This window comes from Paralichthys olivaceus, chromosome 17, assembly GCF_024713975.1.
Source record: "Paralichthys olivaceus isolate ysfri-2021 chromosome 17, ASM2471397v2, whole genome shotgun sequence".
NCBI lineage: Eukaryota > Metazoa > Chordata > Actinopteri > Pleuronectiformes > Paralichthyidae > Paralichthys > Paralichthys olivaceus.
In genome coordinates this window covers 1,080,887-1,108,589 of record NC_091109.1, presented here as the reverse complement: position 1 = coordinate 1,108,589, position 27,703 = coordinate 1,080,887, and the positions used below count along the sequence as shown (strand labels likewise).

The following is a 27,703-nucleotide window of genomic DNA, read 5'->3' as shown; positions in this document are numbered from 1 at the left end:
TTAATCAAGTTGTAGTCGCAGTGTCCCAGAGCTGGTGGTGCAGGCTTTTCTATCACTGTGACAGTTTTAGAAACCAAAGCAGTGATTAGCCCACCAATATGGCAACGGCAGAGGGATTACCCGTCTATTCTTAAAATGCTGACTGGAAATCTCTTTACTGCACCAAGCAATCACCATTCTTGGTTGTGGATAAGTGCCATATGCCACATTCTTTACCTTTATTATACATTTAGGGGTTAAATATAATTCATTGCACTTAAACATTTATTCTTATAGAAAACTGCCTCAACCTTTAATTATGTTTTTCCCATGGATAAAATGGGGACATATAGGAGGAATGAAGTTCATGTTCATGTGTCACAGAGGTTTTCTTGTAGCCATGTGTATTTATGAGTAGAGGATCCTCTTAGCCGCACAATGTCCTGTCCAACTGTTCGCTCTCAATCATCCTCCTTCAGCTCTCTGGAGTCTCTACATCACCACATTTGGCTGAATTCAGGCAGGATTTGCTGAAACTTAACAGTGTTTTGTTAACTCAACAAAAACTCAACAGAATTCCCAGAAGGCAAAGGGGAAGGGTCATGGTGGTTGTTTATTAACCATGTTGATTTTGGAACTGCATTTTGCCTAACAGTAGCTCAGGAGAAACACCATCAGGCTGTGCTCTAGTTCTCATGGTTTGACGTGTTGTGTGCTACATCGTCATCGTGTCAGTGTTTACTCTCTATAGAAGATTCCCTGAGTTGTTCTTGTTTTCTTCAGTGACATCCTTCCCCATGTCCCCCTGTTTATACAGGCAATGGTGCTGTGAGGCAGCAAGCATAAATACACAAGTTCACTCACATAGACACACAATCATGTAAACACACATTGACTGTACGTGTGCACAGCCTGGGGCCAAACCCCTTCAGCCTTGGCCAATCTACCCATTCCTTAGAACCTGTCCTGACACATCCTCAAAAATTGGTTTGTATCATCCATTTGTATGTGTTACTGAAATAGACAATAAAACTGATTAAAAACTGTAGCTAGCAATAAAGAAAAATTAACTAAGCATATCTTGGCTACTAAAGTTCAAAACATAGCTGGTGTGGTGCGGGAGGCTCACTGGGCCTGACTTTGGGCTGTGTTAGATTTCTGATCAAAGTCACCAGGACAGGTGTAAGTAGATGGAAGCTTGTGAGGCTGTCAGTCACGCTGGCTATCCCACGCCCATCTCTCTGTGTGGCCTGCTCAGCCTGGGGGACTGGAGCCGAATAAGGTAGTCGAGACTGCCACTTAAGTTAAACACAAAAACTTAATGCCTGCTTTTTTATAACATAACACAAATAAATGGGCGTGCAAAGACATGTACACACTTCACTTATAGATTTAGTGGATATTTGATTAAGTAAATAGAATTAGCTGTGCTGTTTTAAATGAAACACACATGACCCTCTGCACTGTGTACTGCTGCAGTGTTTGTTTCCTTTTAGTCTTTATCTCTCAGATGCAAGCACCTGATATACAAGCAGAAGAAGGAGATTGTGTGGGAGATTGTGGGTGGAGGGAGAAGAATTTAGGTATGTGGCTGTGAGTAGGTGATGTGGTGAAAGTGTTTGTTGGCACCGGATTCTCTCTTATAATTTATCGGGTGTCTGTGGGTAATAAATTAACCTTGATCTGTGCATCACTAGTGAGTGTTTTTTTTTAATGATCCAACAGCTGCATTGTATTTAACACTATGAGGCCCAGTGCACAAGACAAAACCACATTAATGACAGTCTGTTGAGTTGTTGGATGTTTTGGTTCATAAATTACATTATTCATCTATCAGGGAATGAGGCAGTGAGTTGAGATAATTTGTTGGTTAGTGGTTTAAGTCTCTGTCCCCATTAGTGGAGCGGTGTGTCCAGAGCACTGTGGGAGTCCATTGTTTACCCTCCATTCTTCATTACCGGTTTACTGTCACTCCCTTTCTCCCAGCTCCCTTTGCACATGGGCTTCCTTTTCTTCCCAGCACTGTTCACTCCCCTGCTCTGTCCTTTCTAAGCCATCCCTGCCTTTTTGTTATCCTTTGCCACTTTCCTCTCTCAAGTCTTCATCCGTTCATTTCCAGCCCTCTCCCTCTCTGCTTCTTCTCCGCGGTACCCTTTTGGACAATGGAGGAATCCCCTGGCCTGGCTGCAGGGCCGGGGGCAGCGGGGGCTAGTCTGTGACTGACAGTCCTGTGTGGCGCTGCTGCTTGGCCTTTGTCCTTCTGCCAAGGAAAATTGAGAGAACCCAGGGAGGAGGTGGAGCAGTGGGAAAGAGGAGGGGGAGAGGACCAGTTAGGGTGTCATTCATGTGTAGAGTTTTTGGGAACTCTGGGTTTCAAAAAGTGCACTGTAGGGGGAGGGGGGAGGCTTCGGCCAAGCAGCCGAGCAACTCACGTTGCTCCATTAGCATTGGCCTTGAAATGACTGCACTAGTAGTCATGCTGGTGCATGTGCTTTTAGTTTCAAATAACTCTGCACAGCAGATATTGGATTTAGAAAGATGAGGAGGACTGATTCTTGAATGCACAACTACCTAACGCTGGAGCTGTCTTGGCTCCGTGGACATTCATGTACTGAGTTTATACCATAACAATATCTGCTGCTATCTATAGAAACGAGTGGGCTGTAATGAGACTCACCACTCGAGTGACCGACCAAGTTACTCAGTCAACCAAATCCTCTCTGCTTTTTATTTGCCCGGACACTGAAAGAGTCCAGGCCAGCACAAAAGCATGTGCCCTCCCCTCCCCGCTCTTTGAGCCCCTCACCCCCAGTAGTGTGTGTAGTTTGTGTGGGCATTGTGGGGGGAATGGACACTGGGAAGAGTGGGGACATGAGGACTAGGCTGGAGACGGGGCAGATTTGGCAAAAGATTAAGAGGCTGCGGAATGTGTGAATAGGAATTCCAGGGTACTTACAGAGGAAAGGAAGTGTGCAAGAGTAATACAAAAAAAATGAAGAAAGAATATAAGAGAGGTTCATTGATGGTATGTTGCTGTAAATGTTGCCAGCTCAGATGATGAAAGTGAGAAGAGTGGGTCCATGGATTAAATGCCTAGGCGAGCTGAGACCTGATCGAGTTGGTTCAGCTCCATTTTTTTTTAACTTTAATGCCAAGTCTTTGCAGAAGTTATAGAAACTCCCCTTCTGCTGTCAGAAATAAGTCTTTTTATGGATATTTACACTGTTGTTTTTAAACAATGAATTTGGTCTCAGGTTTATGATTTAGGACGAACATGGAGTTAGTTGTCTGGAGTTTCTCTACGGTCTCCTGCACACTAAATACTCCCTGCAAGTGGAAGGTTGGAATTAGATAAGATAAGATAAAACTTTATTGATCCACACAACGAGGAAATTCAGTTGTTACAGCAGCAGGCAAGTCAGAATGAGGTAGACACGGGAATAAAAATATAAAAAAGGCAATAGAATAAAAAAAATAAAAGAGTATGTGCATAATATACACTTGTCACTGTATTGTTTTGTATAGAAACTTTAGAAAGTAATTATTTGTGTGTGGACAGGCAGGCGTGTGTGTGTGTGTGTGTGTGTGTGTGTGCAAACCAGGAAGAGCCTGCTTGGTCTGTAGTCTGATGGTATGATTGGAGGGAAACCGTAAGCTAAATGGAGTCACTTGACTGGAACACTGCAGCCTCTGTGATCTGGCTTCAGCTCACTGCACCTACAGTGGAATGCTACTCATATACTCACGCGTTTCCCAAACGTTTTTTATATCTGTTGTAGTCACATTTAAGTTAATTTAGTTATTTGCGCTCCTTCTTGTGAATTTACGGTCTCTTCCAGTGCACATAAACACTCCCATTAACACCTAGTTCGACTGAAACACATGAACACACAAATATGCATGTTTACTTACTGCTGTATCCCCCAGGCGCGCACATGCTGAGTCCTACGACTGTAGCCAGAGTTATTGGCAAGTAAGACTGTGTGCTGACTTTTAATGTAAGCACCGGGTCTTCTCTCCAGTGATTCGACACATTTGCAATAATGACCGGGATTCATTCACTGTATAAAAATGGGGAATATTTTGAATAAAAACCCACAGCACAGAATCCTTTTCACACTCGCACGAGTTGGCCACACTGGGTGCTGCACAGACCCGATCCTCCCCCCGTGTGAAGCTCTTATCATATTCATAACTGAATCAGTGTGGCTGTGACAGCTCTCATCGCCGCCCTTATCACCATTAATGTGATTTGTCGTCTACATTTTACCCTGGAATTCAAAGCTGTGCAAGAGGAAACATGGCATGAAGATGTTTTAACTTCCCAAGCGTCTCTTAGAAATGTACAAACTCGTCAAACAAAGTCTGCTGAACAGATTTATCAACATTTAGCATGTGGCTAGTGTTGAATTCCAGTCTTGACGATTGCCTCGTTCTCCTTATTTTGTTGAAATTTCACAGTCAATGCTTTTAAAGTAGTATTGATGTGCAAAAGGACTTTGCTTAAAATGCCCAAGAATATTTGTGTATAGTATTCTTATGGCTGTTTGTGGTGAATGGTGAAGTGAATTGTATGGTTTATATTTACAGTAAGTGCTGTGAGACCCCACGCTGCCCTCTGCTGACATGGCTTTCATTTACCCTCTCCCTTCCCACTCCGCTGCACCGAATCCTCCTGTTCACAGCTTCACTCCCTCCTTAACCAAACAACTCTTGCATGTCCCTCATAAAAACATCCCACTTGCAAAGTTGTATAGGAAACAGCTCAATTTTCCACATGTCAAATAACCCACTAACTTTTGCTGGCTTTTGTCTGCAGGCATGGACACAATCAGCAGTTACCCCTGGGTCTAGAGACAGGTTTTTATTTGCTTCGTTTGACGGTGATCACAACATGGCCCCCTGGTGACCGCACCAATTTCTTTTTTATTTTGTCAATCTAGAAGAAAATAGAAGTGCAAACTCCTGTACTGTCAGTGAGAAAGGAGTCGATCACCTTTGTTGGTTTTCATCAACTTGCCCTCTCGCTCTTTCTGTAAAGACTGGGTCACAACGAAGACACACAATATCCCACTTGTTTTTCCAATTGACCTATTGATTTCTATAACACTTTTGACTCCTGTTTAATTTGAAAGCGCATTAGTCAGTAGGAAACAGCAGGGACATCAGATCCAGTTTCATTGATATAAATAGCAGTTATTGACTGTCGAAAACAAAGAACAGATTTATTACATGTTACACATGAAGAATGTCAGCACGTTATTTGGCATAGTTGTTTCCCAGAAAAACACTGGCGAGCTTTAACGAGTGGCCACTCAGGAGTGAATGGCCATCTTTGTGAGTGTTCCTAATTACTTGTTCACAGGCCTGATTGCATTACTGTGAAGCTCTCCCTCATCGCCAGTGGAGCTCTGGACGATATCAAAAGTGGAGAGGAATGCACCAATGCAGACGCATTTATTGGGGTATTGCTTTAGTTTGAACGGAAGAATTGCCTATTGTGTGTCTGCAGTAAAATGGCCTCTCATGCTTCGGTATAAGAGTTCTTTCTCAGCTCAGGCAGACTTTTTACAGAGTTATAATTGTATTGTACAATTGTCAACGCTGCTCATTCTGAGAGCGTATCCCAGCAGCCCCTGCCTGAGTAGCTCTCTTTCTGAATGTCACCTGTTCTCCTACTCTGGGAGCTGGCTCCCATCTGGGCTTGGCCTGATCACATGGTTTGCCCTCCGCTCCTGTTTCCTATTCCTGCCACATGATACCTGTCACCTGCTCCTCAGTTGGCCAACACCCTCTTTGTCTCTCCCTGGCTGTGTCCTTTCCTGTGTTTATCATCTCTTTCCACCTCCCACTTCTCCCTCCATCAGGTGGGGCTGCAGTGTAAAGTACTAAACTCACTCTGGGAAATGTTTTAAACTGCAAAAATACTGGCAAGCTGTTTTCACTGCCAGCAAAACCTTCTGGGGGGAAAACAGTCTTGTTTGTAGCCACATACACAAAACTAGTTAAGAGCAGGAAGTGTCTGTCAGCGAGGAACAGAGTGGCGCTCAAGTGCCGCAGTTCTTTTGGCAGCGTAATTGTAGAGCTGTCTCCCAGAAATGCTGGAGTGTGTGTGTGTGTTGCACGTCTGTCAACCATAAACCTGACAGTAAACACCAAAGAAGGGTTTGTGTTATCTGATTTACTACATTTTTGTGCAACAGTCAGTAGACAGAGGTGTAAAGGCTCATTTATGCTTCCTTAACGTACGACAACAAAAATTTCAGTTTCAAAAAACGTAACCATTACTGCTCATACTCCTGTGTGTCCTTAATGTTGGCATGGTTGATAAGCAATACATCCACTAGAGAGCAGCACAGAGTTTAGAGTTTCTGACAACAAACATGGCGACAGGGCGGTGGAGGAGGATGTAATGAAGAGGTAAAACAGTACATTTGTCCCTGTGTCCTGTAGTTTCTTACCAAGATGCAGAGTCTCTCCCCCAAAAGTTTTGCATCAATATCATTGATGACATTTTTGTCCTCGTGTCCTATGGCCAATCTCGCTTGAACCATTGGCTATGCTGCCCCCCCATGCTTTTTTGTGGTACTGGTTTGTTTTGTCTATTTGTTCTGCATCTATATGATTTCAGAAGACATGCATAAATATGAATGAAATGAACGCAGAGTACAAACAAAACGCTTGGCCTGTTTCTGTATCTTAACATTGAGCATAAATGAGCCTTAACAGTGCCACATTTTTAAACATAAATCCCAATGAAGGAGGAGGAGCTTGGAAATTGTCTGGATTTTCCAATTAAGCATATTGATCACTGTTATTGACACACATTGTATTTGACCTTTTTATAGTCAGCTCTTTCTACCTTGCTTTTATTTAAATGTAATTTTTGCACTGCTGAGCAGACCGGTTTCTTCTTGTCCAACACCTTTCATTGTACTGTTGACCCTGTGTTAACTTGCATAGGACAAATAAAACTTGAACACAAGGGATGTTTTCAGTGCAGGACTTTGCTGACAGCATGAGGTTTAATTTGAATTAAAGTTTAGGCCCCAAGCTCGCTGACGAGTAATGAGTTTAAACAAATTCCTACCCAAAAAGCATGTCTTCCGTCCCACCGTCTGAGAAGTCGATTGGTGTTTCACAGAACGGACAGTGGGTCCTCTGTGGCCTGCAGAACCAGGGACTGGTTGAGGGGGTAATAACTGCATAGTTTTGGCCTGTTGCTCTTGATGTTCCCTGCTAGCCTGTCTTGTCTGTCAATCTGAACCACAGATGACACACAGACGCACGCAGCGCTGCTGGCAGAGGAATGTTTCTGAAAGCTGTCCTGTTCAACAACCAGGCTCTTGTGAAAGCACTTGGCATGGCCACAGCCGCAGCACTCTCCTCAGCTCTCCTATCGAAAGACGCTTTGTTCGGTTGGCTTTGCCACAGCAAGAAGGAGTTTAATTATATTAATAATGATAACTGTCAGTTTGGTTTTTAACTTATATCACTATAGGTATTTGGGTTTTCGACTGGTCAGACAATGCAGTGGCCATTTTTCCGAATTTATTAGCAACTATTTGAATTTATGATGTGCATTATCCACTGTCTTGTGATTTGATATATCAACAAGGGAAATGTACTGGTGCTTCAATTGGAATTTCATACAGAAATCTTCTCTTTCAACTAACTTTCATTATTTGTGTCTGCAGCCTTTCTTCAGACTACTGAACCTACGGAAGCTTGGCCTGAGTGACAATGAGATCCAGAGGCTACCACCCGAGGTGGCCAACTTTATGCAGCTGGTGGAACTGGACATCTCCAGAAACGGTACATAAATACATGCATATAGAGCAGGGTGGGGAATTCTGATACCGAGTGGTTATCATATAAATCTCCATGCCCTGGATATACACCTATAAGATAATCAGAACAGTGCTTAATCTCCATGAAGCACCTACAACTGAATGCCAACTGTGCCCTTAGTTATACATGTCACAGAGATGTAAGAAAAAACTCATTCCAGTTATGCCTGCATATATTATATTCTGCTACTCAGCGTCTAAAACACACACACACAAATATGTTGCCCTCTCTTTGTCCTTGCATGCTGCACACAAACACACTGAGGCAGGGAGGGCCTGTGTGGTAGATATGAGACATCTGCTCTGCTCCACACTGCACCAGGTGCTGTGAGAGCACTGTGCAGTGGCCTGTAAGGGCCTTTCCCATCTGTCTGCCTGTCTGCTTTCCTGCTCCTGCTGCAGGACTACACCGGACCAGATGAGTGTCATTGGCTCAGTAGGGTTTTTTAACATGCACCTGCAGGGTCCAGTGCGTCTGTTTCTCTCCTTTTTCTTTTCCGTTCTCTCACTTCTCTACTTTTGCCATCTGGTTGTGATTTCAAGAACTTAAAATGATCGGTCTATAGAATTTGACCCCATTTCTTTCCCCATCCGTGTGTTCATGGTGCTGACTCTAGTCTCCCACCCCCCTACCTCCTCTTTTCTCCTGCAGACATTCCTGAGATCCCCGAGAGCATAAAATTTTGCAGGGCCTTAGAGATCGCAGACTTCAGTGGAAATCCCCTCTCCAGGTAAGTGGATTGGAACGGCCCATCGCTCCGTTCATCAACACTGTGAGAAAATGTTGTGTTTGCTGGGATAGAACAAGGAAAAGAGATGCAGCACTGGCCTGAAAAATGAAATAAATTATAGTAGAAAATAATAAGCAAAAAGACTACAGTTCTTATATTGTCCAATGCATTTAATACTGTCTCATAGCAGAGTCCACAGATCTTATCAGCGCCAGATATCTTGGTTATAAACAAAAATTATTTGGCGACTTCATGCGGTCAGTCAGTTCTATGAAATCTGCCCGATTTTAGATAACTGCCCGACCAGTTTCTGGAGGGATGAATGGAAATCGGTCTGAATAGGAGTCGGGCCAGAACCATCTGTGAGAGGGAATAAATATGAGCTCATTGATTTGTCTGGTTTCCAGGCTGAGATTTATTCATCGTACAGAACAAAAGCCTGAAGGAGATCATGCCTCGTGAGATGATCTTTGCAAACATGGCTGTGAATTAAATAAAGTGTCTTTATAAACGAGTCAGGAAACCAGTATCCTGTAGTAAAAACATTGAATTTTTGTCAGACCCCTGATAAGTGATGTCCAAGTTGGCATATAGAAAAGCAATGGAACCACTGACAAAAGCTTTGTTTGTGAAAACTGTGATAAAGGGGTTTATCTAAAGGGCCTGCCGTGTGTGTGAGTCAAGTGTTCCCAGGCATTGTACAACAGAGACCAAAGAGTCACTCTCCACTAATTTCCCCTCCTGTCTTTCTCCCTCAGATTGCCAGATGGTTTCACTCAACTCCGAGCGCTGGCTCACTTGGCACTCAACGATGTGTCATTGCAGACGCTGCCCAACGACATTGGAAAGTATGTGTACATGTGCACAATAGCTCATAGTAGAGAATTTGATACAAAATATAATTGAAGAAAAATTAAATGTGCTCTTCTCTTTCAGCATTTATCATTTTTTATACCTTTTAGGCCTAAAATGTTTTATCACATCAATTTTCCAACTCTACTCCTGCATAGTTTAGAATATTGGATTATAAATACTTGGGAAGAGAGCACAAGTTATTTCTCAATTTTTTCAATGAGCTGATTCAAAATGAATTAGTAACAATCACTAACTTATCAAAGAAAAATACCTACACTGTTTGAGTTTTCTGTCGCTGTGTGTTAAATAACTGGGATTTTGGGGTAAAACAAACAATTTGAGAATATTACTTAAATAAATTACTTAGGTAAATTCTACCGACTAAAGATCCTGGACACAAATGGAGCCATGCTGCATCAGAAAACTGAGCAGATTTCCCTCGGAGTGTAATTCTGTTGTCAAGTGGGCTCTGAGGCAGCTGGACTCTGGGCTCCGGGCCACTGTTGCGTTCAGACAGATGGAAGAGCCCCTCACCATGCCAGGCACCCCAGACAAACAGAGCTGCCATCTGACTAACCAACCTGCCTCTCCTCTCCCCTCTACGACTCCCCCAACCTCTCTTCCCAACACCTGCCAACCTCTACCCCTCTTTCTTATTCCTCTTGCCTCCTCTCGCAGCCTGGCCAACCTGGTGACGTTGGAGCTCAGGGAGAACCTCCTGAAGTCCCTGCCCTCGTAAGTGTCATCTTAAGTATACATCTACCGAGCTTAGTGTTCTATCTAATTCCTCATCATCTCCATCAAGCAAAATAAGCTTGTGTTGACAGCACGGTATGACAATGGTTATATAATGCACGAACTGTCAACACTGTCTCTCCTACTGTTACTTTTGCTGTTCACATGAGCATCATATTCCTCATGAACACAAACTCTTTGGATAAAATATCTCTCAATGCAAATGCAGCAGCTGAGTGTGAGTGGATAGTATGTTGAAGTCAAATGCAAAGCTCTTCCCTTTGTTGTTACAGGGTCCATATTTGTGTGACTTACCACTTTTATGTGTGTGTTTGTTCAGGTCGCTCTCTTTCTTGGTGAAACTGGAACAACTGGACCTGGGCAGCAATGAACTGGAAGTTTTGGTAAGTGAACAACTCATCCTGTTTAATCCCAAAATAAACAGTAGATGATTCATTCTGTCCTCAAGCGATCCAAGAACAAACATAGTTGTGCCTTAAAATAATAAATGGTATACTGTATTTGCACTATTACAGTGAGTGACACATGTCACAAATATCCTCCTCACCTTCCCACGAGAGTAATTATGTTTACCTTACATAACACAGCAGAGCCGGTCTGTCAGACCTGAGGCCTGCACTGTACCCCAGGGTGAGCACTACTTTTAACCTGGGAACGCCCACCTGTCTCAATAGAACAGGGTAAACAATGCCTAATGACCTGACAGGGGCCGAGACTGAGCAAACAGTTGACATCATGATGAAACCTTGCCTGCCTTTCATGTCTGACATAAGCCACTGCTTCTCCGAGAGTCTCCTTAATTTCATTTATCACTTAGACTTTAGTTTGACCTAATTTTCGGAGTCTTCAGCTCAGTGCGACTGTGACGGCAAACAATAATATGCTTGATTTTTGAGCCTTGATAAAATTGTAAGCAAAAAAGATCCCACAAAGAGGAGCATACATTTTATGATTCTGCTCTGAAAGATGATAAATAACTTATATAGCAAATAAAATAATCTGAAATCAAATTAATCAATTTAATTGAAATCTAGTTTGTCTCTGTGTGTGGGGGTGTTTGAGGCACATGATTTCTGTTTGCTAAGGCCACAACCTCACTTAATAGTTTTCAAATGGTTCAGATTTCCACTCAATGTTACGTGTGTTCACTCCCCTGACTTTGCTCCACAAATATTACCAAAAATAAACAACCTTCTCTTATCTCTTAGCCCGACACCCTTGGTGCCCTCCCCAACCTGCGGGAGCTGTGGCTGGACCGTAACCAGTTGTCCTCATTACCACCAGTGAGTATCATTTCATAATACAATTTTTTTTTACTGTTTCCCTGTTGCAAACACTTTTCTAGAGGATACACGTGCAGGATTAACTCCCACCAGCAGACTTCCTCCCCTTGTTTCTGTTATGAACGTATTGGTTGTGTTGTGTCTCTAACTGTAAGTGGTATTTATTGTGCGTAGGAGCTGGGGAACCTCCGGAGACTGGTGTGTCTGGATGTGTCAGAGAATCGTCTGGAGGAGCTTCCCTCTGAGATCAACGGCCTCCTGGCTCTCACTGATCTGCTGCTCACACAGAACCTGCTGGAGGTTGTCCCAGACAGCATAGGTGAATAATACAGAGAGGGAGAGAAGGAAACATTGATCTACTGATGGATCTAATTGTGAAATTAGTGTCACCATAGCAGCGGTTACTGTCATTGCCACCATACTCATTTTTCCTCCAATGATAAAGCTCAAAGAAGAACAAGTTGCTCAAGGGTACTTTGTTTGCTGAAGGTTTTTGTTCTTTCTTGTGATGTTAAAATGTAATAATTGTATTTCAAATATGTTATTATATATTATATATATATAATTGTTGAAGTAAATCCAGGGACATTCTCACTGTTGGTGGCTTTGCTACTCTAAGTAAGAACAGCACTGCCCTCTAGTGGAAAAAATAGTCCAGAGCATGGGTTTTAAAAAAAACTGTTAAGACTTTAATATTGCTCGTTAAGATTTTAACAAACACTGATGATAAATGAGTTTGTCAGTGAAGATTTGTATGGTCCTCAAGTTGTAATTATATTGGTGTCTTATTGCTGCAGTTTGTTCAACACCTTCCTGCTTTGCTCCTAGGTTGTTTGAAACAGCTGTCTATACTGAAGGTGGACCAGAACAGACTGACCCACCTGACCGATTCAATAGGAGAGTGTGAAAACCTCACAGAGCTGGTCTTGACGGAGAACCTTTTACAAGTAAGGATTTAAACTGCTAACGACTGCCTTGCAGGATTTAATGCAGGTCCATTATTATCTGAGTCCCATTAGCAGCTATTACCTGTCAATATTGATTTTACTGATTATTGATGGCCTCTGTCTCCCTCCCTTAAAGTCACTTCCTCGCTCTCTGGGCAAACTAAAGAAGCTGACCAACCTGAATGTAGACCGCAACCGTTTGGGCAGTGTACCCAAAGAGCTGGGCGGTTGTTCCAGCCTCAACGTTCTCTCATTGAGAGACAACCGCCTTGGCAAACTGCCTGCTGAGCTTGCAGATGCTACTGAGCTGCATGTGCTGGATGTGGCTGGAAACAGGTAACTTCACTGAACACTTTAAGTTATCTAAACAACTTCTAATACACAACATTATTCAATCATCTTCTCTTAAATACAAAAAAATATGACAAAAAACAAAGTATGCACTGCAAGGCATTATTCCACAACAAAAAATAGCCCAGTCTGAACCGCTAATCTGCCTTTTACAGTACCAAACAACCAATAGCACTATTTTGCCAATCGTTCCCTTTCACCTATTATACAGCAGCTCAGAGTCACACTTTATAGGCTATAGGGAGTTGTGGCTTTGATCTCCTGCCATCTAGGTAAATCATAGCAATCTGCAGGAGATTCTTCAGTTGCTTCCTTGATATTGAACAGAGCAACAGCGTTTTCTGACAAGAGACCGAACCACCATTTGAGACACCGATTTCCCTCAATAGCAACAAGTACTTCTACTAACCGAGAATGAACCAGAACATTGTCAAGAGCCTCGAGAATGAATTCCTGAGCGCTGAAGCCGAGATCATACAGAGGGAGATGGAGAAAAGTCAAGCTCGAACCAACGCTTACATCGACGACCTGAGCCCCCTTACGTTGAAGGAGAATGAGCTGAAGTGCTGTAAGGCCCAGTATGATGCACTGAAGGCAAGTCACCACCTGGAGCTCACTCAGGTGGAAGAGACCTGCCGAAAGAAGGTGGGGGTTCTCCAGGAGGAAAACACTGCTCTGAAGCAGACAGTGAACAGGCTGATCAGCGAAAAAAACAATCTGGAAGATGAGGTCAGACAGAGGGACAAACTCATACAGAAGGAAAGGGAGAAAATGCGAGCTCGAACCAGCAATTACCTTGACTGCCTTGGCACCCTCACCCTGAAGGAGAGTGAGCTTCAGTGCTGTAAGGCCCAGTGTGATGTACTGAAGAAAAGTTACCACCTGGCCCTCACTTACTTGGAAGAGGCCTGTGGAAAAAAGGTGGGGGTTCTGAAGATGAAAATAATTGCTCTGAAGGAGACAGTGAAAAGGCTGATCAGCGAAAAAAACAAGCTTGAAGATGAGGGTAGAGAGAGAGACAAACTCATTCAGAGGGAGATTGAGAAAAAGCAAACCAATGCCTACATTGACTGCCCGGACGCCCTCACCGTGAAGGAAAAGGAGCCGAAGAGCTGTGAGGCCCAGTGTGATGCACTGAAGGAAAGTCACCACCTGGACCTCACTCAGGTGGAAGAGAGCCTGAGCTCAAACATAAAGACAGTGAGCCACTGTGGAAACTGTGAAGAAGGACGACGAGGTGAAATAGACTAAACCTCAGGAGCAGGAAAGACAAGGAGACAAGTGGTGGACGATGTTCTTACAAGACTAAAACACTTCCTCTCTTCTTTACCTACCCACTCCCCTCCTCTCCTTCCTCCCCTTCACTCCTTACCCGCAAACCTCTTTGTGAATACGTAAATAATGTTCATAAAGGCGGGGAGCTCTCCAGTCCCACCTACCAGGGCGGTGCTCTAACTCCGAGCTGTCATCCCTCGCAATATGATCATGAATCAGTTTGGAAATGAATGAGTCTTAATGCTGTCGACACGGTTCACTTTGACAACTCAGAGAGACAAAATCGTTTACATGAGCTGATTAAAACCACTCCTTCCTTAATGGTAACGCGCCTCAATCAATTGTCTTCACTATTCTGGAGGAGAAAACTTAAGGCCATCCAATAAAGCGAAGAAACATACTAACATTTTCCTTCACAAATTTCAAATATCAAATATTGTCAATCAATCAAATATTAGAATTATTTATTTCCACGTTGAACTGCAGGGTACTCTCATAATAAAATATCAATAAAATAAATTCTTGTTTCAATTCAAATAAAGTTTAATTTATTTATTTGATTCAAAAACAAAATTGCCTACATCCGTACTTTTGACCCATGTTGTGTATTAGAAGTGGTTCAGGTCATAGGTGGATCGTATTTCACCTTAAATCACTGATAAAGAAGATGTTGCAGCTCATCTCACCTCATTTCCTCTTCTCACCAGATTACAAAACTTGCCTTTTGCTCTGACAAACCTCAATCTGAAGGCCATGTGGCTCGCAGAGAACCAGTCACAGCCAATGCTCAAGTTCCAGACAGAGGACGATGAGCGAACAGGAGAGAAGGTGTTGACCTGCTATTTACTGCCCCAGCAACCTTCCCCAAGCCTAGGTGAGTGGCACTTTGCTCGTACATTTTGATGTGTGCGTATCTTATACGTCAGTTTGACATCCTTCTCTGTGTGCACTTTTCATTCTTTTCCCCCACAGAAAACTTGCTGCAGAACAGTGTGGATGACAGCTGGACAGACAGCAACCTGAACCGAGTGTCGGTCATTCAGTTCCAGGAAGAGACCAAGGCTGAGGAGGAGGATGATGAGGCTGCTGCAGAGCGCAGAGTGAGGAATCTTAATCAATGAGCTAATTGAGCTAATTATCACTGAGTTGTAACTCTTCAAGTAAAGAATAAATCAAGTCCTAAAGATTATGGATTGTTTTTTATTTTCACAATGATCCACATTTGTTGTCAAAATGAGGTTTTTAATCTGTTGCCTTTTCTGCAGGGTCTTCAGCGCAGAGCCACACCGCACCCCAGTGAGCTGAAGGTGATGAAGAAGGTGATTGAGGAAAGGAGGAACGAGGCTTATACAACCAGACTTGATGGAGAAGATGAGTCCTCTGACCCACAGGTGCAACACATACTATAACATGATGATTATGTCAGGTCTGCAGGTTGACTTAATCTAACAGGCTGGTGAAGTAGTACAAGCAGCATTTTTTGTCTTAATCATTAAACTTCCAAAATCTTGTGAACACTTGAATTAACTAATTAACTATCTAATTAACTAACACTGGTGTTATTGGTTTTAGGAGAAACGGCTCAGCGACCTCTCCAATCAAAGTCATGATTCCCAGGTATCCAACAGCACACTATCGGCCACCTCCCATGACGAGAGACAAAACACGACTGCTGTCTCGCAGAGGGAGGATCTTGTGGACGGCCATTCCCCTCAGGAGGAGGAAGAGCTTGATGAGATGGAGGTGGAGTACATTGAGGTGAAAAATCAAAACTTCTTCAGACTTGGTGACAGAGAGTATTTTCATTAGTGTATATTTGTTTTGAAACTCTAAACTCTCCTGTTCTCCAGCCCACTGTGCACTTTGCAGAAGAGCCTATCATCCGCGGTGGGGATGAGGACGACGATGAGGATGGGGAAGATGGTGAGAGGAGTGATGAAGAAGACGATAGACCGTCTTTTCCTGCAGAGAAGCAGCGTCTGATCAGAAAGGACACGCCACATTACAAGAAGCACTTCAAGATCACCAAGTTGCCCAAACCCGAGGCTGTCGCCGCACTGCTGCAGGGCTACGGCCCTGACGGCCTCAACTCTCCGATACAGGCGGCTGAGGATGAGGAGGATGAGCACAGTATTGGTACCCCTCAGCACCATCACAGAATGGATGAGCTGGAGGACAGCCGGCAACAGGTCAACTCCAGTCAAGTAAAGGTAAAGGAGAGATCCCAGCACTGGTAGGATGCAGCTCCAGGAGTAGCTGGATAGAAATAAGAACATATAAGAAAGGGAATTTCACTTGGAGAAAAATACAGCTACATAACACATCAAATCAGTAAATTCGCTTGTTTTGTGCTTCGAAATATTCTTATGTTGTAAGAATATATTTTAATGAATATTGTTTTGACTTGCTCATCGCCTCTATGCAAACAATTAATACTGTATGCATAGAGTGCCCTTACCACCTTGCAAGTTGCATTAAGTTTGGAGTGGGCTGCTTGCATCTTTTAAGTATGCGGCATGGCATGCAGGGTCATTGTGAAAATAAAGACGTCTACACCTGTGCTGTAAATCAAGGGGGATTTTTTTCCCACCTCAGAATTTTTTTTTATTTAAACCTCAAACTCTTCAGTATTATCAGCTCCTGCAGAACTTTCATTTACTATGTCTCACAAAAACAAGATGTCTTTAGCTTTACATATCATGTCATTAGCACCACAGGGACTATGATTACATGGACACCAGTATTCTAATATTAACCTGATTAAGACAATAGTCTCAATAAAACACTGCAATGTAAACAGCCCTTTCTCATTACCTCAACCCAAATAAGGTCATACACGAAATAAGCATTGTGGAGACAGACATGTGAAGTACTCAGACTTTGGTCATAAGACATAAATAATAATGTTCCATTGGATTTTTCACAGCATTTTCAATGTACAGCAGTCACTTACTGCTTGATGATGCACGTCCTGGGTGTAAACAAGAAGGAAAAATAAAAAGTACTTTATGCAAAATTAGACTGAAACACCCAACTGAGGTTGGATGTAATGATAATCAGACTCTGTAACGTAAACTGGAATATAAATGGAATATTCTGTTAGCAACTCATGTAAACATAATCAAAATGTCTTTTTCTGAAAAAGGTCAATAATCGGAATATTGGTGTCCATGTAAACATAATTATTATCTTAATTTTCAGTGAAAGATCAGAGAAACAGCACTTAAAATGTTTCTGTGTCCGTAAACGTAGATCTTTGTTTACGTAGAGATACGAGATATGAGCACAAGCGGCTGCAGGCTGAGTTCAGCCCTTCTTGCACAACACTCGCCTGATTCAATACTAAACTTCTCACCATATTATCAGCCATCTCCTGATTTATTAGAATTTTTACATTTTCACATTTCGCTGCTTTTTTTTTTTTTATAACATTGTGTGTGTCTGCTGGTGTGAATGGAGTGAGTGAAGTGCTGAGGTGCTACTTATGAAAACAAATCTTATTGATCATTAGTATTTGCAGGAGGCTTCTGTTGATTTATCATGCCAATTGTAGAAATACTTTTTTTAACACTATGATCAAACATCATCTCTCCAAATCTGTTTTGTGTGTGTGGGTGTATTTTGTGTTGATGACATCAGACCAACCAGAACATGTATCGGCAGAGCTGGAATGTGAGATCTAACGAGCCTTGTTTGTGTCATATGGTAATAATCTATCATGGGATGTTTAAGTTACTATTGATAATAAGATTCTAATATTTTCTAGAATTTTACCTATTTTCTTAAACTTTTTTAATGATATTTTTTAGGCTGAATCTTCTGTAATGTCTCGTAGTGTTTAAAGAGGCCTTATGTCTAAATTAAGACTTGCTACTGGAGGAAACTGCTATTTGTGGTGTGGAGGCTGGGCTTCTTCTGGTTTGGGAGCTTTTGCCTTCTTTTGTCCGCTCTCTCTACACTGTATGTTTTGCACTGTAGCTCAGCTCCTTGGGTCTTGTCTTTCCATCTCTGCCTGTATTTGCTTTTGGTGGCTGGGGAGCAAATGAAACATATCGCTTCTGCTTGGCGGTGGCCTCTCCCGGTGGAGACAGTGGACAGACAGCGGAGTGTGTGTGCGTGTGTGTGTTTGGTGACGTTTATGGAAAGTGTGTGAAAGTGTTTTTCTTGTGTGTGCGCGTGAGCATATTTTTATTTTGGCCTGACTAATCCGCATGCCTCTTGCTGGTTCCTGTCCTAACAGGGGGTGTCATTTGATCAAGTCAATAATCTGCTGATTGAACCTGCTCGAATTGAGGAGGAAGAGGTCTGTACCTACTCTTTCCACTCTGTCTTTCTGTGTCCCTCACTCACCCACTCTCTCACCCACCTGTACTCAGAGGTGGAGAAAATACCCACAGAAATCCATTGTTATTCCAAGCCAATCACTAGGGACCCCCTAACCATAACTCATTTGTGAGATGGGCAGTGTGGCAGAGCCCGGATGCAAGAGCACAATGACCATATTTTATTTAAATATATTGTTTTCCACTACAACAGGAGTTCAGGGGCCCTAAATTGTGATACTGAAATGCAATGAGGGTTTTATAAACTTTTTTTTGTCAGAATCAGAGTCCGTCAGGGATTTTAGACAAAATTTCCATATATTTCACAGAAACCTCCGAAATGCTGCTGTTTCTTTTGTTCCTCTGTGGAAGATCCATGTCAGGAGAGCAGCATTTGTGGGCCACTGCCCTTTTTCTGTTGATACTTGAAAAGGTTAGGTTCAACGCCCTGCATGGTTAGATGCACAGAGTAATTATGTGTAATCCACCGAGTCCTGTTCGGCTATTCGCTGAATAAACAGTGCAAAGTAAATATTGAGAGCAGGTTGTTAGTGCAACAGACTAACATCTAACTCAGTAACGCTGGGTGAAGTAGGGCCCGAATAAACGTTTGTTTGCACAGCATCTGAAACTTGTTGGTGCCTTATTTACATTTTTGGAAACTTCATTAGTCCCCTACATCTACAAAGTTCCTTATTTAGGTGATATATATTTTCTTATATTAACTTGCCATCCCGTCACCTTTTTACCCATGAATGCTGAGAAAGCTTGATATAGTTAAACCTGTCAGCATAATTATACAAATCCCAGTCCTGTATCCGGTTCTGCCACACTACACCTCTCCTGCCTTTCCTCTGCTTCTGCCGCTTCGCCCCTTTTCATCCTCCTGTCCACGCTGTGTTGCCCTGGTGTGAGTGGGCTTACGTTATTACACTGTGATGAGGCAAGTCCGCATCACCTGTTTCCTCCAGGTTTTTATTTCTGTTTTAGATACACAGGTAAACAGAAAGAGCCTGTAGCTCAGCTGCCAGAAGAAGAGCTCCAGATGAGAGAAGAAGCTGACTTCCTGATAGATAATATTATTTTCTATAACGTCACGATGCATAGATCAGATACTAAACATAGCGTACTCTATATATTTGCCATCATGACTTCCCGTGTTGATTTGTTTTCCTTTTTTTTTTTTGCATGTTTTTTTGCAGTATTGCATATGATTGTGTATGAAAACTGCATTTTGTTGAACATTTTATTGGATGATATCATCTTATTATCACATCTGCTGGGGTTTGAACACCACTAAAGAACTGTCTCCACATCCAGGACATGGCACACTCCTCTTTCCCTTTTCCCTTCCACCTGTACCTCATCTGTCTTTATTCCTCCTCCTTTTTGCATGGCTTGCATTTACACAGAATGTATACACAGTCTGTTAAGACTTATTTAGTTCTACCTCACATTTTGACCACTATTCCAAATATATACAATACATTGCAGTATATTTTCTGTGAGGGTCTAGACTCTGAATCCAAGTGCTTCTGACAGTTTATATCTGAAGTCTAACGTCAGTAAAGTGAGAAGACATGTTTTGAACAAACCTACAAACACGATCTCGAATTAAGGCACAAAAAAACTCCACCTTCCACTTTTATTGACATTAGGCTTCTAACAAGTCAAAATGTCTCTCTGTCATTCGTACATCCACATGGCATGATCACAGGATGACCCTTAAAGGATTGACGCCACCTTCTGGCAGGAAGAGGGAGATCACCCACAACTTAAATTTAAAAGTAACTGTGAAAATAACTGGCAAAATTATCAACAAAATTGTGGGCTTACCTCCCTCTCAATCTGTCCCAAGTGAAGTGGTGTTAAACAGGATTTCACTTGTAGTTGTGCTGACTCCCCCCTCCTCAACTTGCAGCACACCCTGACCATCCAACGACAAACAGGCGGTCTGGGAATCAGCATTGCCGGTGGGAAAGGATCCACGCCTTACAAAGGAGATGACGAGGTGAGAGCCCCACCTGCAATCTGGATATGTTTGGTAATTCAGTAATAGACAACATATCTTCATGTTTCTGTTTTCATTGTGTCTGCAGGGAATCTTTATCTCCAGAGTATCTGAAGAGGGACCTGCAGCCAGAGCAGGGATCAAAGTGGGAGACAAACTCTTAGAGGTAAAGACCCGAGGAAACACACCAACATTTTCACTTTACGTTTGTTTATCTTTTGAAACTCTCCTCTGTTTGATAAGAAGATCTATCATTAGGAAGCATTTCATGTTCTCTGTTCCTTGTCACAGGTGAATGGAGTCGACCTCAATGAGGCAGAACATCACACAGCGGTGGAAGCTCTCCGCAGCTCTGGTGCTTCAGTTTCCATGTCAGTGCTACGGGAGCGCATGGTGGAACCAGAGAACGCCATCACCACCACGCCGCTGAGGCCGGAGGACGACTACTTCCCACGGGAGAGGCGCAGCAGCGGCATCGCCTTCAACATGGAGCCGAGCCTCAGCGGGCCCAGGCAGCGGCTGTCCACCTCCCTGTTCCGCAATGACAAGGGGCTGGGATTCAGCATCGCAGGGGGGAAAGGCTCCACGGCGTACCGCACAGGAGACACGGTGAGACTCAAACATACTCATCACCACGAGTCTGTTTGTCTGTAGACAAAAAATTATACATATTTTAACTTGTTATGTTTTCAATAGGTTAATATTTAAAGCACACAGTGGAACGTGTAAATCAACATGTTTCAGGTCACTTCCCTGACCTATGACATTCTTCACATCAATATTTAAATTGTCCAAGTGCAAATCAGACTAATGAAGTCTGTAGATTCAGATCACGTGTTTCATTTAAAGGGGAAAGATGAAGCTGAGACAAATATTTAAGGCTGCAGACACAATCTATGGTTCGTTAAATAAATGACCTATTTATAACATGTGCGTATAATCTTGAAATTGGGGAGTTGGGTCACAAAGTGTTTTCAGTGACTGTCTCAGCCATTGGGATCTGCGTTTACAGCCATCACCAGGGAGACAGAGATATGAATAGCCAGCCCTGACACCTGATAGGTTCGCTGTAACTGGACAGGGTGAGGTGTATATTTGGGCCAGGGCGATACCACATTGCAACTTGTGCAGCTCATGAAGCCCACAAAGAGGAAAGGACTCATAAACGTGTGATTTAGGCTGATCTCAGTGTAAGTCATGCCTCCCTTTCAGAAGCTTTTTGAAATAGATGCAGTGGCATTGCAGTTGTTGATGTGAGGAGACGTTGCTGTAAACTTAGCTCCTGCGTGTGTTTACACATTTAGTTTTGGTGTCACCGACTAGAAGTTCAGCAGCATTTTATTTGGTGTAACAAAGTGTGTAATTTGTTTGGACCATGGGGGTAACATACCTCAGGGGTTCTGCTCTTAATGATAAAATACTTTGCTGTTAATCAGTTGTTCTGAATTTGTTTGTTTTTACATTATGTACAAATTAGTGGGATTGTGGGCTGTCTCACTATTACCTTTTATAAAACCTTCTGTTCGTAATGAGTGAAATTATCATTTGTCTTTTTGTCTGTGGTTCTCAATGTGGGACATCACATACTCACTAATAACAGAATTAGCAAGAAAAGTGGAAATTTCCCAGTATTTAGATGCATCACAATGTGGACGTGGACTTGATTGTTGTAGTGATGGTCCACCGCTGAATAATGAGGCTGTGTAGTCACATGGGAAAACAAAATATTTATGTAATAATGACTTATTTATCGATTTTAAATTACAGTCTATTACCAACACCTTTTAAAACAATAGTCATGGTTTTAAAACAGAAAAGAAAGTGCATCATAGTTAATAACATGTTTCTTTTGTCTGTTTTTTAGGGAATCTACATCTCTCGCATTGCAGAGGGTGGAGCGGCACACAGAGACAGCACGCTGCGTGTAGGCGACAGGGTGATCTCTGTGAGTACTTCCCCCACACCCACCTCTCCATCTGGGCACGACTGTACAAAATGTGAAAAGAAGTGAAATGTTTGGGAGCATTTTTAGTTTTAATGATGCAGAATTTCTCATTTTCCTCCCTCACTTTTACTTCCAGTATTAATGTAAGAATGGATGATGACACTGAATTTCACCATTAATGTCAGTATAACAGTTTGGGGCCTGACTACAGACAACAATGGAGGATGCCTCATTAAAAAAAACAACACTGCTTTCATTATATCTGGCCCCAACAATAATAGATCACACTTGGGTTATATAAATATAGATGGATAGATTTTACAATAATGCAGCTGACAAAGTTCACTAATGAACAACTGCTCATCAATCATATCTTTGCTTTTCTGTCCTGTATCTAGTCAGCACAATAGTTAGTGCTTGATTTTATTCATTATTGTGTCACTCACTGTTTCTGTAAATCCACCAATGATGACAGATTTTAAAAAGTCCCTCAAGTCCACTGAATATAAAAGTGCTCCTCTTTTATTGTAACAGTTGCTCCTCTTTCCTGCGGCAGTTTCTCTTTCTCTTCTCTCGTAGCCTTCCTCCTTTCCTCTCTCCCTCTTCCTCTGCATGCTCACTAATGCATTAAGTGCCTCTCTCTGCCGGCGTGGTGGTGGGGATGGTGTTGGGGTGGTGGTCTAAGCCTGCAGGCCTGCTAACATGGTAGACGTGTGTTACCATGGCAGCAGGCACAGCAGCATTTCCGCCGATGGTAAGAGCTGGTGCTGTCGGGTCAGTGCTGACCTCTGCTTGTCGCAGTACAGTTTTTAAGATCGTGCATGCCGGAGAGACAGCTCTTCTTTTAATCCGACAGAGGGACGTTTTAAAAAACTAATGAATGGATATTTTCGTAAAAAAAAAAAAAAAGTTTCTCTGCAAAGTTGCAGATGATAAAGAACTTCCCTGTTTGCCTTTGTTGACTTAAGCTCAAACGTTTTGGACACTTGCACTTGTGATTTAAGTAAACAAAGGCAAGAAAGGGTGGGGAAGTCTGTTAAAAGATTGCAGCACAAGCATTAATAAACTGATTTTATGGAATTTCATGGAAGAAATAGCTTTGCTTGCTCTTAGCCTCTCTCCCTCAGGGAAGCTCTACCAGCTTAATCCGCCTGCAGCAGCCTGCTGTTACTCCTGCTCCCTCTTTTCTCTGCCTGTTCCTCTTGCTCTGTAGGTGTTGGGCTCTTCTTTAAATAGCACTCACACAATCCCAGTGGATTCAAATCACAATGTGATAGATGTTAAACAGATTTCTAAAACAGTTTTGATTACAAAGATGTAGAATCTGATGAGAGATAAATGTTTATCCTCCCAGCGGCAAGTGGGGCCAGTTGTCACTGACGGCGTTGTGGTGGGCTGACACCTTTCGTGGTTGCTTTTACTGTCAATTCAGATCAATGGTGTAGACATGACAGAGGCCAGGCATGACCAGGCAGTAGCGCTCCTTACCGGCACCTCCCCCACAATCGCTCTCCTGGTGGAGCGAGACCCGAATTCACCAGGGGGCTCTCCAGGTCAATCCCGGGCACGTGCCCACTCCCCTCCACCGCCAGAACCCTCCGATTCACCGGACCAGGAGGAAGAAGGCCTCTCGATTCACGGGAACCACCTGGGTCGGATGGAAGACGAGTACCCAATCGAGGTGAGGCGCATGGAAGTGACTTGAGCACTTTTACTGACAAGACTTTTGGGTTCTTTGGCTCATGCTGTAGAAGCCTCATTGAAGAACTCAGCGTTAATGTTTGTTCATGTGGCTCCTGCCTTATCCTTAATGCCGTCCAGTTCCAGAGAAGATGGAGCATGGTATGAGGACTTGATCTCATTTAAACAATGGTGTACTTTAGATGGCAGCTGTATCATTCCCAGACAGGGAATAATGCAAAGATATTACTAAGTTAGCTACTGATAGCTGTAAACATGTCACAGTGAAAACAGGTTGGTTTGTGTTTTTAGAAATAGAGACCTGTCTGTTAGAAACAAAACGGGTTGGTAATGATGGATTTCTGTTGTTTGTCTTTAGTAGATTTTACTTGTGACATGTTTTGTTAAATAACTTTTCTTGCACTCGGTCTGCATCCATTATAATCTATTTTCTTTTTCTACCTCTAATCCTAACAGGAGGTAATCCTGGTGAAATCAGGTGGCCCCCTTGGCTTGAGCATTGTGGGAGGTAGTGATCACGCCAGTCATCCATTCGGCATCAACGAGCCTGGGGTGTTCATCTCAAAGGTATTTTTTTAAGATTTCCTTGTTTTTTTTTTTTTTTTAAATGTTCCTACTCCTAAAATCTGTTGTAGTACTACCACTGCTATGGTGTCTCACTTTCCATGCCCCCTCTCAACATTAGGTGATTCCTCAGGGCCTGGCATGTCAAAGCGGACTTCGCGTTGGAGACCGAATATTGGAGGTGAACGCCATCGACCTGCGTCATGCCACTCACCAGGAGGCTGTGCGAGCCCTGCTGGCCAACAAGCAAGAGATTCGTATGTTGGTGCGGAGGGATCCTTCACCGCCCGGGATGCAGGAAATTATTATCCAGAAGCAGCCGGGGGAGAAGCTCGGCATCAGTATTCGTGGAGGGGCCAAGGGTCATGCTGGAAACCCCTTTGACCCCACGGATGAAGGAATCTTCATCTCAAAGGTAAAAGGTTTAATTATCACTTCATCGTTACACATTTGGAAGCTTTTTGACCACATTTGAAGGTGCTGGAGCCCAGAGTTCCTTCTCTTTGCTTCAGCCGAGCTGGTTGAAGTTAATATGTGACTGTCAATTTCATTTGAAAAATGTGTACATTTGAGGCTTGGCTCTTCCTGTGTTAAACCGCTTGTCATTGGTTGTCAAACAGGTGAGCTCAAGCGGAGCAGCAGCAAGAGACGCCCGACTGCAGGTTGGCATGCGGATCCTGGAGGTGAACAACCACAGCCTGCTGGGGATGACGCACACGGAGGCAGTGCGGGTGCTTCGTGCTGTGGGAGACTCTCTGGTCATGCTGGTGTGTGACGGTTTCGACCCAAACAAAGTGGCAGCTGGGGAGGTGAGAAATTTAACACGTCTAAAGAAATACGTCTTCAGATTCTGAAATCCAATGACGCATGACATTTAAGGGGCTGGAACTTGGAAATATTTTGTGTTTTACCATCAAATTCTTTAAAATTGTCCACTGTTTTAAAAAGTATTCTGTCTATTTCCAGGCATCTCCTGGCATCATTGCAAACCCGTTTGCAACAGGGATTGTGCGTAAGAACAGCATGGAAAGCATCTCTTCTATAGACCGAGATCTGAGCCCAGAGGAAATAGACATCATGCAGAAGGTGAAATACAGATTAAATATTCTTTTATACACTCATAATTCATCATAACTGATTATATATACTTAGTCATCAACGACAGACCAGACACCAGAACCCACAGTACAATTTGGCATCGTCAAAATACTTTTCATGTCGACGCGTGAATCAAATGTTTAGTTCAGCGATTCAGTTACACCAACACTGCTTCCACAGCAGTTTGGTGTTAGAAATGGAATCACGTTTGACTCACTCCAACCATGCACACTGCACATACCCGTGTTTCCACCAGATCAGCCAGAAAGCGCCAGCACAGTTGTTTATTTTGTCCAGATTAGCGTTTGGGAGGCTGCCCATCCTAAAGGAATGTAGGGGCCCGTTGGTTTTATTGAATACTAGTTTTTGTTGTTCCTCTGGACCTACGCACGCAGTAATCGAGAGTTTCTGGTGACACAACCTTCGTCAGAGCAGACACTGTCAAAACATGATTCACATGGACATTTTGTTGGTTTAAATCACGCAGGCGATCTAAGATGATTATTGATCATTTATTGGGGCAGTAAGGATCTTTATATCTTGCTCTTCTCCAGGAGTCTGAGATGGTGAGAGAAACGTCACAGTGGGAGCGTGAAGAGATGGAGAAAGTGGTAAGTTAGACTGACAATCAATTACTGTTGGGGGGAAAGGTGAGATCTGCTGAAACATAAAAATACAAGGAGGCGTTAGACTTTAATTTTTGCAAAACTCGAGGTGGAGCGTTAGAGTCAGATGCTCAGGTTTGTCTGTTACCGCGTGAATGAAGCTTCTCCTCTGCACCGTATGTGGGTATTGTGTTTGACAGAAATCCTGCAATGTCCCGCCTCGCATGCTTTTTCTGCTCCCGTAGCTAATGAATAGATCACTTTCTAATGTGTGTGGATTCTATCCTTTTTCCCCTTCTTTTTTTCTCTCATCTCTCCTTCACCTTTGGCGTGTTTGGTGTGATACGAATTCATCCAATCATCTCCATACCACCTCCATACTCTTCTGTTATTTCTCTCCACTTCTCCCCCTGCATCACTTCTTTTCCTCCTCATTGCATCACTGTGTGGCTGTGTGGTTGGGTGTCTTCCCCTCTGTACTCTCCTCCTCCTCCACTTCCTGTCTTGGTGAAGGAGCGAATGCGCTTGGATCGTGAGGAGGCAACTCGCCTGCTAGAAGAGGAGACTGAGGTGAGACACTCCTCGACGGCAGGTCCTCAGACAAACTCTCCTGTCGGAGTAAAAAAAAAGAAACACAGCTCCTGAACCACAAACACCACAGATCAGCTGCCACAGGATTTCTTCCTGTGCAACTTATCCCTGGATTTTCAATAAATCCATTTCTGGCATTATTCAGAATGGGTTAGTTTAACTGGACAGGGGATGGTGAGCTATGAAAACAGATGTTCAGGGGACATAAAGGTAAAATCTCCATATCCTTCAGTTTTTTGGCCACATGTTAATGTTCCTAAATGGTAGTCCAGGTTGGTTTTGTTTCAGGCGGAAAGGATGAAACCATTTCAAACTTTGACTTTACCTTCCTTTAATATAAAAACACATAACATGTTGAGAGTTTTGGGTTTTCTCTAGTCTGTTTATTTTGGAAATAAGAAGTTTGGGTCCTTAACCTCGCAGCAGGTTGTCTACACTTCCATTAACAGGCCTGTCCCAGTTAAACTAGATGCCTGTTGCTGTATAATAAACTTTAGCCTAGACCTCTTCTCACCTCTGTTTCTATTTATTTCAATGTAGAACATCGGCACTGGACCTTTAAAACTTGACTACAAAACCCTGGCTGCACTTCCCACCACCAGTCTGCAGAAGGTCAACAGGGTGAGTGTCACTGATCTAAGATCTTAAAAATCGTATGGAAAGCATTTTTGAAAAGAGTGCAGTCTTCTCAAGAAAAGGTTCGTTTCTTTTGGGTTGTAAATTGCGGGCAGTCTTGTGTGGCCTATGTGAGAAACGGCCCCCAAAGCTCAGAATAGATTTCCTTGTGGAATCCGTCATGTTTATGTCCCCTGAAAACTCTTCAGTGACCCACGGTCGAC

General features: G+C 43.0%; 1 protein-coding gene across 30 annotated transcripts in view; it reads left to right on the top strand.

The window, feature by feature from the left end:
* Positions 1-27,703, top strand: part of scrib (scribble planar cell polarity protein) — an 81,462-nt gene that overhangs the window by 14,231 nt on the left and 39,528 nt on the right. For 23 of the 30 annotated variants that reach the window (XM_069512604.1, XM_069512600.1, XM_069512607.1 and 20 more), the window contains exons 2-28: positions 7,677-7,794; positions 8,482-8,560; positions 9,319-9,408; positions 10,094-10,150; positions 10,491-10,554; positions 11,380-11,454; positions 11,629-11,773; positions 12,283-12,401; positions 12,538-12,737; positions 14,735-14,901; positions 15,000-15,127; positions 15,293-15,418; positions 15,600-15,785; positions 15,878-16,237; positions 18,268-18,330; positions 20,271-20,360; positions 20,449-20,526; positions 20,652-20,969; positions 22,225-22,305; positions 23,738-23,986; positions 24,463-24,573; positions 24,692-24,985; positions 25,191-25,379; positions 25,537-25,656; positions 26,223-26,279; positions 26,787-26,843; positions 27,405-27,485. In XM_069512604.1, coding sequence (XP_069368705.1) covers positions 7,677-7,794; positions 8,482-8,560; positions 9,319-9,408; positions 10,094-10,150; positions 10,491-10,554; positions 11,380-11,454; positions 11,629-11,773; positions 12,283-12,401; positions 12,538-12,737; positions 14,735-14,901; positions 15,000-15,127; positions 15,293-15,418; positions 15,600-15,785; positions 15,878-16,237; positions 18,268-18,330; positions 20,271-20,360; positions 20,449-20,526; positions 20,652-20,969; positions 22,225-22,305; positions 23,738-23,986; positions 24,463-24,573; positions 24,692-24,985; positions 25,191-25,379; positions 25,537-25,656; positions 26,223-26,279; positions 26,787-26,843; positions 27,405-27,485 — 3,702 coding nt within the window. The remainder of the gene's footprint in view (positions 1-7,676; positions 7,795-8,481; positions 8,561-9,318; positions 9,409-10,093; positions 10,151-10,490; positions 10,555-11,379; positions 11,455-11,628; positions 11,774-12,282; positions 12,402-12,537; positions 12,738-14,734; positions 14,902-14,999; positions 15,128-15,292; positions 15,419-15,599; positions 15,786-15,877; positions 16,238-18,267; positions 18,331-20,270; positions 20,361-20,448; positions 20,527-20,651; positions 20,970-22,224; positions 22,306-23,737; positions 23,987-24,462; positions 24,574-24,691; positions 24,986-25,190; positions 25,380-25,536; positions 25,657-26,222; positions 26,280-26,786; positions 26,844-27,404; positions 27,486-27,703) is intronic. The other 7 variants (XM_069512613.1, XM_069512611.1, XM_069512605.1 and 4 more) reach the window with 3 other exon arrangements.